Source organism: Opisthocomus hoazin, chromosome 2 (assembly GCF_030867145.1).
Source record: "Opisthocomus hoazin isolate bOpiHoa1 chromosome 2, bOpiHoa1.hap1, whole genome shotgun sequence".
Lineage (NCBI taxonomy): Eukaryota > Metazoa > Chordata > Aves > Opisthocomiformes > Opisthocomidae > Opisthocomus > Opisthocomus hoazin.
Genome location: NC_134415.1, coordinates 124,232,278 through 124,256,326, shown reverse-complemented (window position 1 = coordinate 124,256,326; position 24,049 = coordinate 124,232,278). Strand labels below are relative to the sequence as shown.

Genomic DNA, 24,049 nt, shown 5'->3' with positions numbered 1-24,049 from the left:
ATCAAAGATGCCTCAGAACTTACAATTATCACTAGACATTTTGTTGTCAGCCTGTCACACTACCATTTTAATTTCTCATGTATTAATCTTCTCTAAAACAATCTGAATGTTGAGAAGATCAGGAGTGAAAGGAGCTTCTTTGAACAGCTCTCCAAGTTCAGTTTGGTTTGGTGGAGATAAAAAGAGGCAAATAAACTTTTAGATGATAAAACAATTCGTTTCAGGGAATAACTTGCTGTAAAAATCAAAAACTTTGTTCTGTGATGTTTAATGAACTTTTGGATTTGTTATACTTTGGTGACATTGTTTTCCCCTGCTGTATGATTGAAGGGTTATCGAATCTAAGTAGGAACTAAACTGCCTGAAGGTGCTATCATCACCCAGCACCATTAGTCTGGTAACAAATGAGGACCCCAGTTCATCTTGTTGGACACTTATCATTTTATAGGAAGGCTTAGGAAAACTATACTACATATCAATTGAAGTTGTAGAATGTTAAAGGATAGCACTGCACCTCCCATTTATGAACACACTATTACATACGTATGTTTGAAAATAAGTGTTTAAATCATATACATGCACTTAAAAATGGAAAACAACTGAATGAAGAAATATTTGTTTTCAGGTAATGATTTAGGAGTGCAGTGCAGTGCTGAACTATCTTATATAGTGTCTATCACAGGGCTGTAAAGTTAAAAATGAAAGTAATGAAAGCACTAGAAGAAGTGCTGTAGAGATTTATGCAAAGCAGAGGATAAATTTTCAGCTTTGGTTTGGATGGAGAACAGATGGAGAATCAGTGGAGAGATGTAAGATGACTGTTCTATTAAGCACAAGCTGTACAGCAGATCTTCGCACAAACAGTGATAAAGGCATGTGGAAAGACAGAGTTTGTACGAAACAAGTTGAGCAGACAGTAGGCTGTTAAAAGGAGGAAAGCATAGATTGAGAAGCATTAACTGCCTCCAGAAGTGCTATTTTATAGGGCCAAAACTGATCAGTTTAGAAAAAGGGGACTTGTTCAGATCACCTAAATTTCATAAAAGTGCTAACCCCCCTCTTTTAGGCTCCTTATTTCACCAGCGGAAAGGACAGGCTCCTCTGGAAGAATGATGAGAGTACTGGTGCTAGGTTCCTGTCCAGAGTCACCCTGTAGGAGCCTGTCTGCTGTAATTAAAACAGAGGAAAGCTAGGAAGACTGTGAGCTTAAATTAGCAGTCAAAGCAGGGTGACTACACTCAGTACGCCATACCGGTGGCGCTCAGAAGACTAAATGGTGTACCAGCTCCTCCAAAACATTTCCCCTGTGGGGACTAAACAACATACCAGAAAGTCTAAATTTCCATTTTAATTACTCTGCATCCTTATCCAGCACATTTATACTCATTCTGGTATATTTTTAGGAGTTGGTATATCTTTACTTAAAAGTACAACCTGCTTCAAAGTAAAGTTAAAACTTACATTTTCCATAACTGTGCTGCTAAGCATGCAGCAGTCTGCTTTACTCTTCATGCTTTCTTGTATTGACCCGCTCCTTGCGGAAATGCTACCAACAGAAGTTCTAAATGCCAGAGAGGCTGCTTCTTTTTTGTTTTTGAAAACAATTATGTGAGAACAACAATAAAACAATACAAAAATTAATTGCAACAAAATCCAAGTCAGCTGAAATTCTGCTGGCCAATCTATAATGCTGATTTTGCACAATGAATACTACTTTTATATTCTTTATAACAGCTAAAAAGCAAGGGATCGCTGCAGGAAGGGTATGAAGTAGGTCCTGCATGACCCTCAACTAGTTCTTCCTTTTTTTCCTCTACTAGTCCAGAATAGTACTACCTACACTCATGTGAAAAATCTTAACTAACATTTCTCTTTAATATATTTTCAACCACTGAAACAGTATAAATAGTATCATCAAGCCTAACTTCCTCTCCCTTGATTCTCATTTTTATCTGTGTTTTCTCAGCTTGGACAGTGAACATATTTTTAGCCATTTGTACTTTCAGGTTTTCCTATCTTAATAGAAACCCACAAGCATTGGACCATCTTTTCTGTTCAATATGTGGCTGAAGAGTCCTTCTCTCTAACCCCAGACAGTGCCAATTATTCTTAAGTAACTCCTGACAGACATTTATCTAACTTGTTCTTAAAAACCCCAACATATAGTACCAGATTGCAATTACGAAACAGTTCAGTCCTTTAGAGCTGCGCTCACCTGACCTAACCTTTAAGTATGTGAAGTCAGGTGAGGTAAATCCCAGGGGTTATGCAATCTCACACATGAAAGTATGAATTTATTTTTCCATTGTTCCATACAACAGAAATTAACTTATGCATTAGTGTTTTATATGTTAATAGTAATTTTATATGTCTTTGTGTTAATTAGTGAATATTATGGCTTGATTTTTCTAACAGACTGAGGCAATTTCACAATCTTTATGTTAAATGCAAACTCACTTTGCTGAGATTCAGTACTTCCTGCTGGTGCTATTATCCAACGGACAACTAGAGGACTGTTATTATCTCCCAGCTAATGACATTTGGGTACCTCTCACATGAGTTTCCAAAGTGCTGGGAGCAATCCAGCCTCTGCTTACAGGCAGCCAATACTGTCCTTGAACTTCACGCTTCCCTTTCCTCCGCTATTATTTGGCACATATGTGTGAACAGCCAGGTGTGATCAAAGGTTTGGAGGCATGTGGTGCCAAAGCTCAGTACTGGCACAGACAGACTTCCTGCACAGGAGGTGACATTCGCAGCGTTATACAGACTTGCCAGTTAAAACTGTTAGTACTCGACAACCTCTGTCCTTTGGCAAGGATCCATCCCACTTGTCAGCAGGCACCATGACATCTTAACAGCCAAGGGAATATGGAGCCAGGAGAGCAGGACATCTAAACACCACAGTGTAATACTTACAGACAAAAAACAACCAAAACTGCAAACAAATGCAAACCATTAGTTCACTTCAGAGACAAGTCACTTCCTTCAAATCAAATACACCTAATACATTTCAAAACTATAAAAGGCAGTACAGAAAGACACAGTCCACAAACATTATTTTAAAAATTAGTACAAAATTCACAATAACATACTAATTTCAGCAATCAAAAAAACCACTTTTGCCATGTAAGAAAAGTGCTAGTGTGCTAACTGCAATTCAGCTGTGGGACGCTGAGGTGAAGTTTCCCAAAGCGATGCTGGTGAAAGGCCTTCTCATTCTCTACTTGGACCCCTGTTCATTCATCCTGCAGTCGCTGGATGGAAGTGTAAGGACCCAGAAATTTATATGGCTAAAAAGACCTACCCAAACACTTTCAAAGTGGACCAGTTTCTCAGCTCAATCTCCAGCTTAGCGGCAGAGCTGTGCCAGCATAGTGGAGAAGGCATCACGATTCTTAAGTCACACCAATTAATTACTAACATGCCCATTGTTATCATATCTCATACCTTTATCAGTGAATTCTGTGTCTCTGTAATTATCAATAAATTCCTTCTTAAGATTTCAGTGCATTTTACACTAGGGCTGATTGCATTTCTTTACATTTTACCTACCATAGATAGCATAAACAACAATTAACGGACCAGTTAGAATTTGACTTGTAAGTATCATGCTAATTGTTGCCCATGTTATCCTTCTCTCAGAAACTTAGTTCACCTAAAAATAAGTCAAATGAGTAAAAAAAAAAAGTCAAAATACTGGTTCCATTGCAAATTACTGTCAAAATTTCCCTTGAACTTCAAACAAGTCACGATTTCACATTCAGTTTGTAAATATTCTTATGCTCACGTAACTTGTATGCAGCTGTCATCTCCGTTTCCATGTCTACCTTTCCTTATTAACATTTTATTTAGATATCAATAATATTGTTATCAACACAAAGTGTAGCTACACTGATCTTCATTGATAGACCGTTCTCTCAAAACACCTGTAACTGTTAACAGCATAAAGGAAAACTGTGCATGGTAACAGTGTGCCTGAAATGCAGAATTAGCCTAAGGAGTAGCAAAAATGAAAGTAGTGCTTGTGCGGATTAGTTATATAAAAGGAAAATAAGTAACGCAACAGTAGAAGTTCGAAGTGTCTAGGACTGAATTGTTTACTGCCACAAGAAGGGGTTCTCACAGCAAGATTTATAGAGAAGAAGGAGAAAATGTGGCTATATACGGTGGCACAAATAAAAGAGAACTCCAGGTGCCTACCAGAAAGATAAAGATTTGAACAATCTCTCTCGCGTGATACTGTAAAGTATCTGTAAGGAGGTGATTTGTGTATTATCTTGGCACTGGACTAACCACAGGTACAAGGATATGTAATTTAAATTAAGATATTATTTGTTCTGAAGACGTATTCCTGAAAACCCCCTTGGAAAGATTATTCCAAAGAAACACTGTCATATCAAAAATACTCATTTACAACATAATTGTTTTACCCAAATCAATTTTAAAACTGAAAGACTCTCAAAAGGCTATCTCATTTTTAATATACATGCTGTTACTTTGGTTTTGCATGTTATTTATGGTACACAACAAACTGTGGGACTAGTCAGGAGACTAATTTTTATTTCCTAGCACTTTTACAGCAGTGCAAGTACCTTAGTTTGACATACAGCTTTACGCTAGCAGACTGGAAGGTCCATTTTCCTGCCCCAAAACAGAGATTTTGACTGTTCGCAGTTTATGTCGTTTGTCTTTTGCAGCTCTGTGTTCAGTACTTGAAAACTGCTACGTCCATGAAGTCTCCCTTCCGTCTCCTTTTCTCTAAGCAATACCACTCCTTCAGTTTCTTTCACAGACATGCGCCCCGGACCTCTTGTTACTCTGCCCTATGTTAGCATGCAGCACCCCTCTTACACTGCAGCAGAACTAGTAGAATTTAGTTGAAGGCCGGTTTCAGACATAGAAAAAGTGCTGGTGTAGGTTTTTCACAGCGTGAACAACTGCAGGGGGTGACAAAACATTGCTGTATGAGTTTTCTACATTGCCCATGCCTTCTTCCCAGTGTAGATGACAATCAGCTGTTTGAAAACTAATTTAGACAACAGCCTGCATCTCCTTCGTCTCTACAACAACCAGCAAAGTGTTGGACCTGCTGAAGCCCAACCTGCTAAGGGGAGACGTGGAGTGGTAGCTGCTCCAGGAGATGAGGCGTGGTGGCTACTGCTGCAGAGAAAAGCAGTCATTCCCACTCACTTTGCCACTGCCCCAATCCCCAATATATTCGCTGATCCTCTCCATTCCTCAAAGCCTGGAGCCACAAGGAAGCCCCTTCAAGACCTTGCGCTACAGAGCACAGAATTCAGTTTTGCCTACGTTATGGAAACACTGTGACCCCTTCTGGCTTTACTCAGCCAAGGAGAACAGCCAAGATACTCGGGTGTCTCAGACACCATGGTCCTGGTCACACATCCCATGATGATGTCTGCCTTCTTGTAACAGCATGACATTGATTCCAGTCATATTACCTTTATCTTTATTACATATTTTATTATCTTTATTACTAATCACCTCTTAAGAAGAAACATTTTTAATCTAATAACAAAAAGCACATAAAACATCTGTACCTTTTAGCTACTGATCTTAGGCTTTACCACATCATATTTTAGGGGTCTAAATTATATGGCAGTAAATAATAAATTATATGACAGTACCTCATTAAGTTTTCCCATTAAGAAATATGATGATCAGATCAACTTGCTCATTCAGTAGTGTCCAGAAACTGGATTAAATATATTTTTTTAAAAAATTACACTTACGAAGTTAACAGGAAGTATCTTCAAATTATTCTTTTCCCTTATAACATTACATTCTTTGAATGTGTACATACTCAATAAGAGCGAAGAAAACAATCTAGAGTGCATAAATAATAACCCTACGGCATGCATCCCAAGCACATCCATTGCACCTTCCTTCCCTGACATTCTCTCCCCCTAACAGGTATTCATAACACTTCTTTCTCAGACTGTGCTATATTCTTATTAATGCTGTGTTTCAAACTAATTTGAAAAGCAGATGCCCAAATGATACAACAAATTAAATTACGAGAAGGTAAATCTGTTCGCAGAGCAGGGACTGGGAACAGATTTGTGAGACTGTTCAGTGTTTAAGGATAAGCCCGACTCAACATAAGCACATATTTTTTAAAGACAAAATGTGTGCTTTACATGAGCACAATCATAGGAAATTATTTCTATAATTTAAGCTTTTTAAAATACTTTTCCTTGCATAATTTCATTGTCCTACTTCTTACCTTGTATACATCTCCTAAGGGGCTCTGCGTCATTTATATCCCTGAAGTAACAGATGCCTCACATCTATCAGCAGTAAACAGCTTGAAAAGTCTGGAAAGAAAAACAGGAGATGTTTATTTGCATTACAGCTACTGAGAAACAACCGCTGTGGCTATGCGCGTCATGGCTGTGTGACTAGCCATGGCTAGTGGCCGCTGGCCAGGAAGCCTCCAGCAATTTTCATGTTGTTCTACATCGCAAAATAACCAGCCTGTGGTTATGCAAATAAGATACACACTGTTGGACATGGAAATAAACACCCGGGTGTAATAATAACTACCTACACACCATCCTGGCACTCTGGTAGGCTGAGACAATGCCATTTCAATCAAAATATTATACAACTGACCGTATTTTACAGATTTGCAAGTAACTACAAGTTTTGGTGATATTTTCAGTTCATTTATAGAACTCAGTTAGCATTTATACACAGAAGAGAATTTACATGACGAAAATAAAAGTCTTTAAAATACTTGCTTCTAGAATTATAGGCACAGGAAACAAAAATACACGTTTAATGTGAAAATATCTTCTGAGGCATTCTTAAACTGTGCTCTCTCCATCCGATAAAACAATTTTTAAATGCTTATTTCTGTATATTAATACGGACGGTCAATTTTAAGTTTACATGAAAAGAGAAAAATGTGAAATCATGACTGATAAACAAGATTTTCTGTGAGATTACAGGAATAAAACCATGCTAGGCAAACTGCTACTGTTTGCTAAAGCCCCCTGGTGGCTCCGGTTCACGGGCACAGAGTAAACACTACACGTCTGTCCCCAAAAGTTCTCGTATTTGTCGAAGGCTTGACAGCACTTTCAAACCGCATCACCATCAATCCTAAAAAAATCAGGCGTGTCATGAGTGCCGTGGAGGTGTACTTTTTGGTCACTCTTCTTTGTTACCCATAGGGAGGACAGGATTGCAAGCACAGGGTCCGTCTCACCCTCTGCGACGCGCAGGGCCAAGCTCCCCAGGCAGCCTCCGTGCCGGTGTCTGGTGTAACACAGTGCCGAGGGTGCAAGCAGTCCTGCGGAGAGAAGGGAGTGGAACTGGCAAACTGGAAAACAACCCTTACCAACCCACCTGGTGCCACACAGGCGCAGGCAAGAGAGAGCAGAAATTCCTAGTGCTGTTTTGTTTTTATATCCGTGCTGTGTGTCCTTCCTGGAGCTAAAAAAACAAGAGCAAACAGAATGACTGGCATCGCCACCGCTCAAGCGGGGCTCATCTCTGCGCACTTCACCGAGAGGCATAATGCACCGTGGCCCTAACCCTGAGAGTACACTAACATATGCTGTGAACATAAAAGTAGATTTCTACGGGAAAATTTTCAGATTTCCTTTTCAATTCTGGGCTAGTTTGGATTGTTCTCTCTGCAGTTGCACCCCGTCTGTTATTAATGACAGAGAAAAATGAAAATAGAGAGGAGAAACCAAAACCGCGTTTGTTCATTTTCTGATCAATTCTCAGACACCTGAGAGGGTTTGAGGAGCAACACAGAAAAGCTGGCGTTTGGCTCCACTGCTCATCTTTCTAAACTATAAATGTAACCCTGGAATTCTATTAATTATCTCAAATCTGGGTTTCATTTATTTATTTACTGCAACTCACAGCATCAAGTGCCTGAAGCTGGCAGAAAGACTTTCTCTTTTCAAAAATACAACAGTTCAAACGATTCTTATTCTCCACCTCCAACCATTCCTGCCTCTATCCTATGGCCACTTCTCACCTGAAGAAGCTTCCGAAGGAACCTGGAAACTAACTTCTGTCTATTTGAACGGCAGGAATTTCTCTTCCACAAACCTTTTCCAGTACAACCAAATAAAAGCACAGTTCTTATTGCCTGCAGTCTTCTCAAACACAGCAGCCGGCATCTTGCAGGTGCCCTGTCAGGCATCAACCTGTCAAACCATGTTGAGTTTTTTTGGATCGAGACAGGACATGGAATTTTACCTTATATCCCACAGATACATAGATATCCTCACCTATAGTGCATCACAGGCCACTGAATTTCATCTAAAATCCATGTATTGAGGTCAGAAATTTGTATGCAACTGAGGAAAAATGTGTATTTAAATAGTATGTCCCTGAAAGTCACCAAGTTTTAACTTCAAGATGCATGTAGGGGATCTGCTCTGTTGGTAGTTCATTCCAGTAGTCAATCAAACTCACAGCTCCATCTAACTTCTCTGAATTCATCCATGGCTCCTGTCAAACCTCCCTTCACTACAGAACTCTTCAGCTCTGTTTTTTTTTTCTCTGTAAAGGCACTCATGCCACATAGCCAAGTCACCACCTAGTGTTCTTCTTTTGCTAAGTTTGAGCTACTTGCCTATCTGACCTTCCAACAGAATCACAGAATCACAGAATGGTAGGGGTTGGAAGGAATCTCTGGGGATCATCTAGTCCAACCCACCTGCTGAAGCAGGGTCACCTACAGCAGGCTGCACAGGACCTCATCCAGGTGGGGTTTGAATATCTCCAGAGAAGGAGACTCCACAACCTCCCTGGGCAGCCTGTTCCAGGGCTCCGTCACCCTCAGAGGGAAGACGGAACTTCCTGTGCTTCAGTTTGTGCCCATTGCCCCTTGTCCTGTCACTGGGCACCACTGAAATGAGTCTGGCCCCATCCTCCTGACACCCACCCTGAAGGTATTTATAGGCATTTATAAGGTCGCCTCTCAGCCTTCTCTTCTTCAGGCTGAACAATCCCAGCTACCTCAGCCTCTCCTCATAGGGGAGATGCTCCAGTCCCCTCACCATCCTCGTAGCCCTCTGCTGGACTCTCTCCAGTAGCTCTTCATCTTTCTTGAACTGGGGAGCCCAGAACTGGACACAGTACTCCAGATGGGGCCTCACTAGGGCAGCGTAGAGGGGAAGGAGAACCTCCCTCGACCTGTTGGCCACACTCCTCCTCATGCACCCCAGGATCCCATTGGCTTTCTCGGCATCCAGGGCATGCTGCTGGCTCATGGTCAACCTGTTGTCCACTGGACACCCAGGTCCCTCTCTGCAGAGCTGCTCTCCAGCAGGTCCACCCCAAGCCTGTACTGGTGTACCATTTCAAGCATTTTTTCTCCACTCCTTGGACAGCTCTTTCAGGCACCTTTTCCAGTGTTCCAACATCCTTTCATGAGTATGGGTTTGAAAAACTGCACAACGATCGGGCTGCTCGGCAGCACCAAGCACTGCCACAGCGGCAGTTTTGCGATGTAATCAACTTCAGAAAGGCCTCAGAGAAGTTATGCCCGATGCGACAATTCAGGACCAGAGAAGCCAGGAGTAGTTCTTGATCATATTTATTTGCTTTCTTCACTTAAATGTGACCTCCCAAGGGAAACAAACAAAAGCCACAAAACAAGGCAGGCACGTATCTCATTTCGCATCTTTATCCTGCGCGGAAGGACCCACATAACCCTGCAACTTGCGAGCTTCGCCCTCGGGCCCGTGTCGATCGGCCGGGCCGCAGACGTCACCTCATCGGCCCCGGCAGCGCGGCCCGCCCGGCACCCCGCACGCCGCGGGACACCCCGCACCGGGGGGGGAACCCCGCGTCCTCCCGCCTGAGGCGCCCCCTCTCCCCTTCGCTCCCTTCTCAGGCCTCACCCAGAGCCGCCCGGGCGCCGCTCCCGACATCCACACCCCCGCCACCCCCCAGGCCGCGACCGGTGAGGCGCCCTCAGGAGACCGCCCGCCCGCGCGCCCGGCCCCGCCCCGCCCCGCCCCGCCGCCTCCTGGGAGCCGTAGTTCCCGCGCTCCGCCCCGTGTAGGCGCCGCCCGCCGGGGGACATAGAGCTCAGGCGTGCCCGGCTAGAGCGCCGCTGCTGAGCGTCCAAGCGGAGCGCCCGCTGCCCGCCCCCCGCGGCCGGGCGGTGCGGGGACGGGCCGGGAGGCGGGGCCGGTCACGGTCCCCGGCCGGGAGGTGCCCGCCACAGCCGCGCCGCGCCGCGCCGCACGGCCGTGGGGACCGGTCCGCCGGAGCCGAGCCGGGCGGGTGAGGGTGCTGGCCGTGGCGGGGAGGAGGAGGAGCGGGCGGGCCGCTGGGGGAGGTGTGGGGGATATCGGTGCGGGCGGGCCCGCGCAGGGAGCCGCGAGTCGCCGGTGCGGGCGGACGGGCGGGCGGCGGCGCGGGGGAAGCGGCGCGGGCGGGCGGCTTCGGGGCGCTCTCCCCTCCCTCGCTCCCTGCCGTGGCCACCCGGTGCCCCGCCGCGGCCCGGCTGCCGGGGGACCCGCCGCAGCGTCTCCTCGGCGCCCCGGAGGGGCTGGGGCCGGCCTGCCCGCGGGGCTGTGCCAGGGGCGCGACCCCGGCCCTGGGGCGGCTGGGCCTTCGCCGGGCCGAGGAGGGGGCGAGGCCGTGAGGCGAGGCCCAGGGCGCCGCGGCGGGGAGGAGTGAGGAGGCCCTCGGCGGGGCCTCGCCTGTGGGAGCAGCCGGACGACCCGGGAGGCTTCTGCTGAGGCACTCTGTCGTCTCCCTGCCATCGGTAGGTGTTGCCTGGCTTGGTGAGGCTGAGGTCGGTCACGGCGAAGTTCGGCGGGGAGCCGGGCAGGTGGTGGTGGAGAAGTTGGCCGGGAAGCATAGAATCACAGAATCACGGAATGGTCGGGGTTGGAAGGGACCTCTGTGGGTCATCTCGTCCAACCCCCTGCTGAAGCAGGGTCACCTACAACAGGCTGCACAGGACCTTGTCCAGGGGGGTCTTGGATATCTCCAGAGAAGAAGACTCCACAACCTCCCTGGGCAGCCTGTTCCAGGGCTCCGTCACCCTCAGAGGGAAGAAGCTCTTCCTCATGTTCAGACGGAACCTCCTCTGCTTCAGTTTGTGCCCGTTGCCCCTTGTCCTGTCGCTGGGCTCCACTGAAAAGAGCTTGGCCCCATCCTCCTGACACCCACCCTTGAGATATTTATAAGCATTTATTAGGTCCCCTAATCTCGAGTGCTCCCATGCTGCGAGGCAGGATGCAGGAAATGTACTTAATTGGCCCTTACAGATCACGAAATTCACAGAGTGTCATCCCCTCCTCTCCGAAGTAACCTGCCTCAGTGCTTAGCTATCATTTATAGTTAGAATTTTTCCTTAATAGCTGACCTAAATCTCCTGTGTTGAAACTAAGCTGATTATTACCGTGCACTACGCACGGCAGAGCTGGAGAACAATGGAGCGGTGTTCTCTCGTCAGCAGCCTGGTGGATGTTCGCAAGTTTCTGCTCACAGTCCTCACCGAACCGAGTGAACCCGCTGCTCCGCGAGCTCTGTTAAGCGTTTCCATCATCCTTGGGCTGTTAAACTCGGAACTAAGCGCAGTACTCCAGCGGAGACACCATTAGCTCTGAGGAAGTGGGGTAACTATCTCCTTTCTGTATGGCATCTCTCTTAAAAACATTCCAGAATGATACTGTCTTACTTGGCAGCATTCTCACGTTAATGAAATACTCAATTTTGATCCACTGTAAGCCAGATTTAATTTTTTTTTTTTTGCTATACTGATAGCCAGGCAGTTATTCTTGAAGAGGTATCCATGTTTTGTTTTAGTTTTTCTTTACTAAGTATAACATTTTGCACTTGTTATTAGTTTGAGAAGAAGTTACCTTGATTATCATAACTTTTTCTATTGAATTTTAGTCTTTGAAGTGCCCTCTTCCAGTCCCCTCCTTCCACGATAGGGGTCATCCACAAATTGTTAATTAAAACACTGAGTAGTGCCAGGCATTGCACATTGTGATAAACCCTTCGAGTTTGACAGTTTGACTTTCTCAAACACTTTCTTCTTGTTTTTCATGTTTTGTACTAAAGCCGTGACTCATTTTGTGCCATGGCTTTGCAGCTGAGCCAATTTGTATGGAGAATCTTGAGTGAGGAAACCATCAATTCCTTTGAATTGGCTTCTTTGCGCGGAGTAGAGATTGCTCGCAGCTCAAAAAGTGGAACTGTGTGTGTAATCCTGAACCCTTGCAAAGTGTCGGTGCTTGCATATGGCGTTTGGGTGTCCGAGCCTGCAGAGAGTGATGATCGCTGGTAGTTTCCCATTCTCCCTCTGAAAATACTTCTGCTCTGCAGAGAGAACAGAAAAGGCTTCTCTTGAGACATTAGGCAGATCATATTACCCATTTTTCAAATACAGTGGAATGAAGGTTTTCAGTGGTTTTATTTCCTACCTATAAAACAGTAAGTTCTACTTTGCAGGACACTATGAAAATAAGTACTCCTGAAGCACTATCCAAATGATAAAAATGTCCCCAGAATTACTGCAGATATTTTTAAAAAAGCATTTAAAAATGCACACGTATTTCTGTATGGATATTCAGGTATGTGTAAATACTGTTCTGCAGGCACGGTCAGCTGCCGACTGCTTTCCTCCCTTCTACCCAACAAGCAGTAGTGAGGACAAGGTGGTCTGCGAACTCTGACACTATTTAGGACAAGAAAAAAAAAAAATCACTGTGTTAGAGGATATGGAAGAGTTCATACGCTATCATAGTATGCCTTGTGCCTCAGGTAGATGGGTCTGTCCCTCTCCTGTGTTTGAAGTTCTTTAAAATTCTTTTCTCATGCCTTTCCTCAGAAAATTCTGCTCTAATCCTAACTTTCTTGGAAATTGCATTTGCTTTTTTAGAGAGCTTTCTGGAATAACTGTACAAATGCCTTGTTCTCACCCACTTAATACAGGATCAGATTTAGAGATAATGCATTAATGCTTGCTTATACTTGTAAGGGATTACCTTATCTGATCACAAATGGTCCATGAAGCTGAGAGTGAGAGGCGATATTTTGAAAATTTTTAATACTAAAGTCATTCGAAAATATTCTGAGAAGCAGCAACCTGTCTGTTAGAATGAAGGGACTGGTCTTGTGATGAAAATGCAGCAGACTAAGCCTGTGTAAACGGCAAAGTTTCTTTCTCTTAAAATTGCGATTCACTGTGGAAACACCTTAAACAAAAAAAATTCTAGGGTTGGGGATTAAGCGTGGATGAACATTGTGTGTGTATTGACTTCACTGGAAGGAAGAATCCAGCTTTGGCAGGGTCATAAGCTAAATAATCGTACAGGTATTGTCCTCTATCCTCTACAATAACTTTTTTTTTTTCCTTTTCATTCGAGTTTGTTTAGATGCCTCGCATTAAAAATCATGGAGCTAGGAAAGGCGAAACTTCTGAGAACTGGCCTTAATGCCTTGTACCAAGCAATTCACCCTGTGCATGGTATTGCCTGGACAGATGGGAAACAAGTGATACTGACTGCTTTACACCTGCAGAACGGGGAACCAAAATTTGGTGACTCGAGTGTTGTTGGTCAGTTTGAACACGTCCATGGACTGTACTGGGGCCCGTGTCCCCCTGATGCCCCGGCTCTGCTCGCTGTTCAGCACAAAAAGCATATCACCGTTTGGCAGCTCTGTTTTAATGTTACCGAAAGAAATAAGCTCTTAGTTTCTCAGATATGCGACGTCAGCGAGACGTTTCCAGTGCTCCCCCAAGGCTGCGTGTGGCACCCGAAGAAGGAGATCCTGGCCGTGCTGACGACGCGGGACGCCTCCGTCTTGCACTCGGTTCATCTCAACAACTCCAGGATTAAAGCGGACATTAAAGGCAGCGGGCTCATCCACTGCGCCTGCTGGACGAAGGAAGGCAGTCGCTTAGTAGTGGGAGTAGGCAGTGCCCTGCATTCTTACATTTGGGACGATGCTCAGAAAACACTCAATGCTTGTTCTTTTTGCCCAATTTTTGATGTGGGAGGCTACATCTGTGCTGTGGAAGCTACTCTGAATTTCCAAGTTGCTGTTGCCACTGAGCTTCCTCTCGACAAGATCTGTGGCTTAAACGCTGGTACTGCCTTTGAAGTTCCCGCGAGCATCGAAACAGAGTCCTTCCCCTCGCAGTCCAGCTTGTGCGGCGAGGAAGAGTACTCCATGGACGGCGGGAGAAAATCGCAGGACTCGGAGAAGTCCTTGTCGGTCGTTACGTCTCCTGTGGATCTAACTCACATACTTTCTAGCAAGCAGGGTGCCGATTCCAGTCCTCTTCTTCACCTGAGGCCCAAGGACTACCTGACGGGAAGCGGCCAAGATTCTTCGCATCTTATCTTGGTGACTTTTGAAAGAAAGGTTACCTCTACCAAAAAAGTTAGCATCCCGGGCATTCTGGTTCCTGATATAATGGCTTTTGACCCCAAAACTCAAACTGTATCGATTGCCTCCAATACTTGTAACATTATTTTAGTCTATTCACTGACCTCATCCAATTTACCCAATATTCAACAAATTCAGCTGGAGAAGAACGAGAAACCAAAGGGTTTGTGCTTCTTGACCAATAAATTGTTACTGATACTGGTTGGAAGACAAAAATTCACTGACCCTGCATTTCTTCCCTCCTCAAGATCAGACAAATACATGATCCGACTGATGATTAAGGAACTAATATTTGAAGTGGGTCCTTCAACATCTGCGTCAGTGAATGGGAGCTCCCATTTGAACCTTTCAAACATACCTCATGATCTCTGTACAGATGTTCACCCTCTCAGCCGGGGACTCTTGATACCGGATCATGCTGCCGTTCAGTCCCCTACCAGCAGAAGGAAGCTCATTGAGGAAATTAAGAGTCCTGTTTATGAACAAAGCTTCTTGTTGAACATGAGTGACCTCAAAGATAAAAAGATTTCCATGAATTTTCCTCCAGCTGTTGAGTCTCTCGATGCCGAACCAGTTAATCGGACTGTGGCACTGTCTGCCACGTCGCTGGCGTCTTCTAACAAGCCAACATCTCCAAAAAGGCAGGCAGATGCAGGTTCCAAAATACTAAATTCTTACAAGAATAACCTATTGAGTGAAAAGGAGGCAAGTTACTTTTCCAAAAACGTAGAAAAACTGTCTGGTCACTTCACAGAATTACAGCATCATCTCTGTGAGTTAACGGAGCTGCTACAATCTGGGAAGAGAAATCTTCCAGTGTACCCATCTTCTCAGGAACCCTCTTTTGTTAACATCACCTGCCAGGTAATTTTAACATTGGAAGCCTCAATGATAAAGTGGGTTTGTGGATGTGCGTTCTTTGTAGGGATTTAAAACACAAACTCTCGTCAGATTGTGTGCGGGAAGGATGGCGTCCTATGGATGTTTGGTACCTGCAAATTTGGTACATAGGAATGATCTCGCTGCGTGCAGGGGAATCCGGTAGGAGTCTTATTTAGACTTATTTAGGCTCTCCATAAGCCTGGCTTGGTTTTGGTGTCCTTCTTCCATACTCTTCCTCTGATATCATCTTGGTCCCTTTTTATGGTTCTATTAAAACTACGTATTTGTATTTTTCTCTGGTGGGAGATAGAATGAGGGAAATATTTCAGATAATTTTTTTATAACTAACGTATGTAAAAGTATTGCCTTTTCAGACGGATGCTGCAGTAGCGCTTTCATTCTTGCGCAGTTGTCTGTACCAGTGGTAAAACGAGAGCATTTCTGGAAAAAAAAGACCATTATCATGTAATGGTCAATAGGATTGGATTTCCGTCCTGTTCCTGTAGGTGGGACTAGCATGACAAGCCCCGTTACTCTGCAGGCTTTCCATGTTTTTAAAGTGATGAAGTGCTCGGGAGCGTGCAGCTCCCTGTCCCCAGCTTGCGCAGGGCCGAGCTCCTCGGCTCGGACCTGGCAGGCGTCCCTTCTCCTTCGGCACCAAGGCTGGTGGGACTCCAGAGAGCCCACGCGTGCAGTTCAGCTGCAGAATTAAAGGCTTGTATGGAGTTCTGGGAAGGTAATGTTTTTTGTACGTGACTTCTGAAGCTTTCTGTTGAGAAATTCAGGCAAGTGCAGGTTTCTGTGTGTGGGAATTGGGATCAATCTCCCGTCGTCCTGAAAGGGCAACTAAAATAATGGAGACTGAAACAAAGAAAGAAAAATGCTTTGGCTCTGAAACTGGAATGTAGCTAATTAGTATTGAGAGCACCATCTGAGAAGGAGAGAGACCCTTAGGGATGCAATAAATAATTCCATTAAAATAGCTTAAAAATGGATTTAAAATCAAATTTCATGTGAAAGACACTTTGCTTGGCTGAAAGAAGGCATTTCCAAGTCTAATGCTAGAAAGTGTAAGTTACCTGATTATCAAAACATGGCACAAATCTACTGGGTCTCTTCTAGAATTCAGATTAATAAGCCTTAGTCAGTATTCAAGGTCACTTAAATTGCTGCTTTCCTTTCAATAAGCTCTTATTTTTCAGCTTTATTATTGCAAAAAATTAGTATTGTCAACTTTCGTAGCTTTGAATTCTGAGGTCCTAGATCATATTCCCTCACTCTCTTCACTCTTTTCCGTTGTAAACATTTAATAATTGGTATAACGCTAGATTTTAAATCTTAATTATATGTGGGGCATTACTCTGAAAAGTGAGTTTCCCTCAGCAAGTCTGGTGTCTTGATGATCTAAGGTGTGTGTTTAGAAGCCTATTTTAATCTGGGGTACCACAAATTTTTGTTACGTTTTTATATTCAGCTCGCTTTTTACATACAGTTTGAAACTGAGTTACGTATCCGCTTGTCTTGGTGTTCCGAGAGCTGGGTTAGCTACGCTTGCATGGGGCTGCCTCACGAATTATAGTGCTACAATTTTACCTGCAGATTTTCAGAGAATCACAGAATGTTCGGGGTTGGAAGGGACCTCTGTGAGTCATCTAGTCCAACCGCCCTGCCCAAGCAGGGTCACCCACAGCAGGCTGCACAGGACCTTGTCCAGGCGGGTCTTGAATATCTCCAGAGAAGGAGACTCCACAACCTCCCTGGGCAGCCTGTTCCAGGGCTCCGTCACCCTCAGAGGGAAGAAGTTCTTCCTCATGTTCAGACGGAACTTCCTGTGCCTCAGTTTGTGCCCATTGCCCCTTGTCCTGTCGCTGGGCACCACTGAAAAGAGTCTGGCCCCGTCCTCCTGACACCCACCCTGAAGATATTTGTAGACATTTCTAAGGTCCCCTCTCAGCCTTCTCTTCTTCAGGCTGAACAATCCCAGCTCCCTCAGCCTCTCCTCGTAGGAGAGATGCTCCAGTCCCCTCACCATCCTCGTAGCCCTCCACTGGACTCTCTCCAGTAGCTCTTCATCTTTCTTGAATTGGGATGCCCAGAACTGGACAGAGTACTCCAGATGGGGCCTCACTAGGGCAGAGTAGAGGCCCCTTGACCTGCTGGCCACACTCTTATTAATGCACCCCAGGATGCCATTGGCCTTCTTGGCAGCCAGAGCACACTGCTGGCTCATGGTTAACCTGTCATCCACCAGCACACCCAGGTCCCTCTCCGCAGAGCTGCTCTCCAGCAGGTCCGCCCCAAGCCTGTACTGGTGCATGGGGTTGTTCCTCCCCAGGTGCAGGACCCTGCACTTGCCCTTGTTGAACCTCATCAGGTTCCTCTCTGCCCAACTTTCCAGCCTATCCAGGTCACGCTGAATGGCAGCACAGCCTGCTGGTGTATCCACCACACCTCCCAGTTTTGTGTCATCAGCAAACTTGCTGAGGGTACATTCTAACTCTTCATCCAGGTCGTTGATGAAGAAGTTAAACAAGACTGGGCCCAGTACTGAGCCCTGGGGGACACCACTAGTTACTGGCCTCCAACTAGACTCAGCGCCGCTGATGACAACCCTCTGAGTTCTGCCATTCAGCCAGTTCTCAACCCACCTCACTGACCACTCATCCAGCCCACACTTCCTGAGCTTCCCTAGGAGGATGTTATGGGAGACTGTGTCGAAAGCCTTGCTGAAGTCTAGGTAGACAACATCCACGGCTCTCCCTTCATCTACCCAGCCAGTCACGCCATTGTAGAAAGCTATCACATTGGTCAGACATGATTTCCCCTTGGTGAATCCATGCTGACTACTCCTGATAACCTTCTTTTCCTCCACTTGCTTGATGATGACCTCCAGGATGAGCTGCTCCATCACCTTTCCCAGGATGGAGGTGAGGCTGACCGGCCTATAGTTCCCTGGGTCCTCCTTCTTTCCTGTTTGAAGTCTGGAGTTACGATTGATCACTGATGGTTGTGGCAAGAAACACATGTGGCTTTTGAATGACAGGGGACGTTGGAAAGTTTGGCAGAAAACGCTGCGGTGTAACTTTAGCCAGAGTGCGTTACTGGATTCGGAAATCGTTAACAAGCGAGCAGGGATCCTCCCCTCGTGTGCTGAGCCCTGACCGTTTCTCTGCTGCCCCAGTTATGAGCTGTGTCTTACCAAGTGAGGAGGACACCCGAAATGTCCCAAATGCCCGGTGTCTTCGAGAGGGCAGAGTTTGTGGGTGCAGGGGGTGAAGAGCACGGGAGCATCTCCAGCCTCCCGTATGCCACACGCCCTCCCCAGGGACGGATGGGTCCGGCCGCAGCGTGGAAGAGGAGTTGGGGTTTGCTTGGTCGTGTTCTTGTCGTGACCCGGAGATGTTATCGAGGCTTCCCGGGGAAGAGACATGGTTGTGTGAATTTTATCCTGTGCAAGGGCGGAGTTTGTAGTTCTGATAACCACCAATCTTTCGCAGGTTTTAAAAACGCTTTGCTCTGCCCTGAGGCTGGGGGAAACTCTTTGAAGAGGCTTTTTGGATGTTAAGGCTTGGGGCAGTGGTGGTCAGAGGCGAGCCAGACGAGCCCGTCTGATCTGCTAGTGCGTTCCTCGTCCCAGCCATTCATGGCAGGAGGTCTCACCTCTTCTCAAGCTGTGCGTCAGGGAGGGGCGGGAAACCCGCGGCTTTACGGAGTCCCCAGGAGCGTGTCCCTCATGGGTGTGGATGGAGCTCGTGGCTGCTTCAGCAGCAGCGCGGTTGCCTCTCCCGTTCTGACGCGCGCTGAACTGGAACAGTCGCTTGCTGCCGTTGCTCACGGATCGTCGCTTTGAGAGCGGAGATGTTAAAGCGTAAATCTTGCAGAGGGGTGTGAGTGAGTGGGGCTGTGGCTCCCTGTACACCGTGCGTGTCTGTGGTCCTGCTCTGACAATGCCTGTTTGGCATCTCTGCTTAAACACGCGTCACGGCATCTAATGATTCTTTCTTGAATTTACAGAAGCAGCTTTCCAGAAGTGATTCGGATGAAAGACGCGCTGTTATTCTTTGCGGTGGTAAACTCCGACTGAGTATAGTCCAGCAGCTGTTCGGTCTCTCTCTTGTGGAGATGCAGCATGGTACGTTGTGATTGTCCAATACTGCAGACACTTCAGACACACTCGGCATAGCAGTAGCAATGTACATAATCCCGTCTGGAAGAGAAGCAAGGAATTAATAATGATTATTAATAAAAGTTTGCTCATTTGTTTTATAACATGAAGAGGCTTCTCTGGGCTTTTGCTGAGGAGAATCTTTACATTATAAAAAAACCAAAACAAACTTTTCTGTATTGATACCCCCTTATCAAGCAGCTAATTAGACAGGAAAATTACTGTCACCCAGTATTTTATTTATGTTTTCAGCTATTCTAAATAGAGAAGTCTTGAGTAAAGAGAAGGTTAGAGTTGACTGGTGGTTTTGGAATACGGTTTTCTGTATTTTGATCTGTAGTTCCAGCATCTGGTCTTCTTTAAGAAATCCTGTAGCTTCTTATAAACGCAAAAGCAGCTCTATAAGTGTTAGCAGTGCGTTTCACTTCAGTTTTTGCTTCGAAGAAAACCGCCTTTCTTATTGCCGCAATCCGCTCTGCGGTTCCCCGTTCATCCTGTGCACATCCCGTGTGTCGGTGCCAGTGCCAAGTCCAGGCGTCTTCCTTTCGGCAAAGGTGGAGAACACACCCTTGGGAGAGGATCTCTCGGTGCCGCCGAGGCTCTCTGTGCGGCGCTCCGGCTCCCTGCCCGCCATGTCTGCCGGCGGCCTGCGCACAGGTTACTGCGCAGCTCTCCCAACACCTTAAGGCTGCTGCCCAAGTTTTATTTTTCTCCAGGCAGTGGTTGGAATATGTTTAGTGTTCCAACACAGAGGTAAAACTGCAGCCACGGAATTCACCAGCAACTGAATCTTGAAGAGGTTCTCACCGTTCTCTTACGTTAGTTTTGTAGTTTTCCTGTTGCAGGATCAGGTACCTGCGCTGAAGCACAGCGACTGCCGTAATCATGTTGTGGCACAACCCAGAAAGGTGTGCTGCACCCAGTGGGACCGGTAGGCGGGTTTGTAGATACTGAGCTCTGGATTTTTCTGACTGGAATTTTAGTTTGAGCTGTAAGACCGGAGCAGCTCCTCTTTCTGGCGACAAAAATGTCCCCATTCCCTGCGTTAGTTTCAACTTCTCGTTTTTAGCTTAAAAATGTAAATTTAACAGAATTGGTTGCCTGGGACTGAGTAATCGTCGTGCGTGTGACTGTCCTTACAAGGTAAATTGTAAAAGCAAACAGTGTTACAGTGGGTTTCTGTAGTAATTTTACAAATGTTACTAGACAAGTGGGCAAAGTAGGAGTGGTATCTTCCAATTCCTGAATTGTATTGATTTTAAAGTTTGGTCCAAATGAGAGATTAAGCCAAAAGATTAAAGGGTTGCATGCTTGTAAGCTACGATCGTCTCACGGCCTCTCTTGTGACATGGAGTTCCGTAATGTGAATTTACAAACAGCTGGAGATGTTTCTCTGAGCTCCCTCACCCCCCACGAGCTCTGTTTTATTTCTTCATCCACTTAATGGGTACAAGTATGAAAATTTTGTGGTTTAGATGAATTGGTAGAAGGCAGTGTTTCGGATTCAGAAAACTATTTCAAACTGTAAAAATAACGCTAATGATGATGTGCAGTCAAATAGCAAACGGACCAGAGACGTAGGGTTGGTATGGTCTAGTACAGGGTTTCTTCCTTGCATTTATTGGAGTTCGTTACGTTGAAATGACACAACAAAAGCCGTTTCTAAATGGTTTTCATGTTATCAGTTTGTCATTTGATTTAGTAGATGTCTGCTTTTTACAATATCTGCACAGCTTAAGCACTGCGAAGTGGCTTATGAATACCTAATTAAAACCAAGCCTGGATGCTTGCGAATTCTGTTCAGAATTTCATTCCTCCCCCTTATTTGAAGCTGCATTTGCTGTACGCTCGTCTCCTAGTGGCAAAACTGGTCAGAAAGCTCTTCCACGTAGTTGTTAGCTCTCCTTTAATTTTGAGGTTATACAACCTGTATCTCCCCGTACTATTTTTTTCTAGAAAAACTGCAAATGTACGTAAGCTTTTAATTTTAGAAGAAATATGGTTTATACCTTTAACACTTAATTACAGGAAAACTTGTAAGCAGCCGCTTAACATCTCTTCGCAGGTTCATCTTGGATAGTTCTCACAGCGGACGGCGAGGGCTTTGTTCCGCTGACGTTTGCATCCGCGCAGGAGGTAGTCGTGAGAGACGCCAGCGCGAAGGGCTACAGCGCCCGTTCCTCCAAAACCTTGGACATCATCAGTTCTACAGAAGGGTGCAGGCCCGCTGCTTCTGAAAGTCTGGACATCACGAGTTCTTTGGAAGGCCTCAGAGACCGCTCCTCCAAGCCATTAGACGGCAGCAGTCCTTCAGAGCAGCCCAGCAGTAAAATGTAATTTCTGACAGTGATTTTTTTACTGTCTGTCTTACGATGGGAGGCTTCTGAATTTACGGTTTAGGACTGCAAATTCTAAACAACAGTCTGTCTCAAATCTCTGTTGGATTTCTGTAATTTTCTTGTTGCGTATCACTGTAAATTATTTATTTGATCCTTGGAAACATTAATGTTTTTTTATACTGAGCAGTGTTTTTTAACTATGTCTCTTGCAGTATAGACCAAGTCTTTGTATCAGTGGTTGAAAACACGCGTTCTTACAAGCTTCCAAGCTAAAGTTTCCATCTTGGTCTCTTATATGTTCGTGTTTTTAGATGACAGTAAACTTGCATAAATAAAAAAATCCTTGAAAACGCTGTGTTGTCCCTCATTTCCTCGCTTCTGTCCCAGCCTCAAATATTACCCTGTTGTTACCTAGAAATGGTGCCTGCAGAAGCAGGGGTGAGCTTGCCCTGGTGCCACTAAGGGGGTGAGCACAAGGTCAGGTACAGGGAGTGTGGGACAAAGTACGGTCACGTAGCACGTCCGTCGCGTGCAGAAGCAAGGCCCTTCTCCCCTCCTGCGCCCGCCGAGCCGGGCTGTGCCTCTGCGGGGGTCCGGGGAAGCGGCGGGGGCGTGGTGGTGGGCTGACAGCCGCCTGCTCGCTCCCCAGTGCAGCACTGGGGGAACAAGCAGAAGGGCAAACCCAGGAACAGCGCCGGGCTGGGAGAAAGGCGGTTCAACAGGTGGAACAGACGCTGTGGGTGCGAGGGAAGCGAGATGAGGAGCTGGGTCAGTGTTTCCCGCTGGCTGCTGGGGAAGCGGGGCTTCATCCCGTGAAATGGCTGCGTAGGAAGACGAGCACCATCGCTCTGGCTGTGTCCTCCCTCTGCTCCTTCCTTCTCCCAGTTTTCATTGCTGAGCATTGCATCCGATGGTCAGGAATGTCCCTGGGGGCAGCGGGGGTTGGCTGTCCTGCTGTGACCCTCCCAGCTGCTCCGGTACCCGCAGCCCGCTCGCTGCGGGGACGGAGCAGGGCGGAGGGAAAGCCCTGATGCTGCGCCGGTGCTGCTGGGTGACAGCCAGACCATCACTGGGCCACCAACGCTGTGCGGCCAAAGTGCTGGTGTGCCACCAACGCTGCGTGGCCAAACCACCAGTGTGCCACCAACGCTGTGTGGCAAAAGTGCCCGTGTGCTACCAACGCTGCACAGCCAAAGTGCCGGTGTGCCAGCAATGCTGCGCGGCCAAAGTGCCGGTGTGCCACCAGCGCTGCCATGGCCAAAGTGCCCGTGTGCCACCAGTGCTGCCATGGCCAAAGTGCCGGTGTGCCAGCAATGCTGCGCGGCCAAAGTGCCAGTGTGCCACCAGCGCTGCCATGGCCAAACCGCCGGTGTGCTACCAACGCTGCATGGCCAAAGCGTTGCTGTGCTACCAACGCTGCATGGCTGCAGATCCCTGCTGTGAGGAAAACTAACTCCACCCAGCCAGACCCAGTGCATCGTTACAGGTGTAAAATTGCTTTAGTGACATTTGAATAAACATTTTCTAGTTAATGCTTTCTAAACATCTCTGGTCTCCGTATTGAAGTTTTTCCCCACGGCCTTTGAAACGACACAGTGACTGTGAACAGCATTGCCTTCACTACTTTGCTGTAATTGCCACCAGTGATGGGTGCTGAAGGGAAGTCCAATCACCCGTCATCACCTTGAGAAGATCCAATTTAAAGGCTGACAGAGGTAAATGCTCTATGGGCTTTTGTAGTGAGAGAGAAAGAGAGAATGCAAAGGTGAAATTTAGAAAACAGCACGAGTTTATGTAGCATGGCTTGCAGCGCTGAAAAAAGACAGTAATCCAAGATTGCTGCCCATAAAATTAAAGCATGAAAACGTTAAGCAGTTTATCAGGCTTTCACAGTGGCACTTACTGCGTGAGAAGGAATCAAGTGACAAGATTATAGAATTGGAGCTGCTGTCTCAGAACTAATCTTTTTTTTTTTTTTTATTGTCTGTGTCTGTTTGGAAATTCAGCTACTGCCAAAAAAAATCATCTGTCCACAAAATACAATATTACAGATACAACATTAGCGAAAGCAGCAAAGAGCACTCAGCATTGTATGGTGCAACCGGAAGTTAACAGCTTTGAATGAACAGGGGAGGAGGAAAACGGGAAAAATAATTTGGTGGCTGTGGGCTTCATCGCGTACGTACCAAGCATCTGCTCTCAGCAACTGTCACGGTTCTATCAGGAGGTCATCCAAGATCACAGT

At 46.2% G+C, this 24,049-nt stretch overlaps 1 protein-coding gene across 9 annotated transcripts; it reads left to right on the top strand.

Annotated features, from left to right (window-relative positions):
• Nucleotides 1-10,198: 10,198 nt before the first annotated feature.
• Nucleotides 10,199-22,146, top strand: LOC104332409 (WD repeat and coiled-coil-containing protein). 9 transcript variants are annotated; one of them, XM_075414920.1, is made up of 5 exons: nt 10,199-10,287; nt 11,406-11,633; nt 13,392-15,282; nt 19,315-19,432; nt 21,531-22,146. In XM_075414920.1, exons 3-5 carry the CDS (start codon nt 13,420-13,422, stop codon nt 21,800-21,802), a joined length of 2,253 nt encoding a protein of 750 aa, XP_075271035.1. In that variant the 5' UTR covers nt 10,199-10,287; nt 11,406-11,633; nt 13,392-13,419; the 3' UTR covers nt 21,803-22,146. The 9 variants fall into 9 exon arrangements, with proteins under 9 accessions (XP_075271035.1, XP_075271038.1, XP_075271044.1 ...); XM_075414923.1 differs by having other exon boundaries at nt 10,200-10,287; nt 11,474-11,633; XM_075414926.1 differs by having other exon boundaries at nt 10,213-10,287; nt 11,471-11,633.
• The last annotated feature ends 1,903 nt before the right edge of the window (nt 22,147-24,049 follow it).

Excerpts from the sequence above, each read along its gene's own strand:
- LOC104332409 (XM_075414920.1), top strand. The coding sequence starts at position 13,420 with ATGGAGCTAGGAAAGGCGAAACTTCTGAGAACTGGCCTTAATGCCTTG. Across the intron at positions 15,283-19,314 it reads TTGTTAACATCACCTGCCAG|AAGCAGCTTTCCAGAAGTGA; the intron begins GTAATTTTAACA and ends TTGAATTTACAG. Across the intron at positions 19,433-21,530 it reads TCTTGTGGAGATGCAGCATG|GTTCATCTTGGATAGTTCTC; the intron begins GTACGTTGTGAT and ends ATCTCTTCGCAG.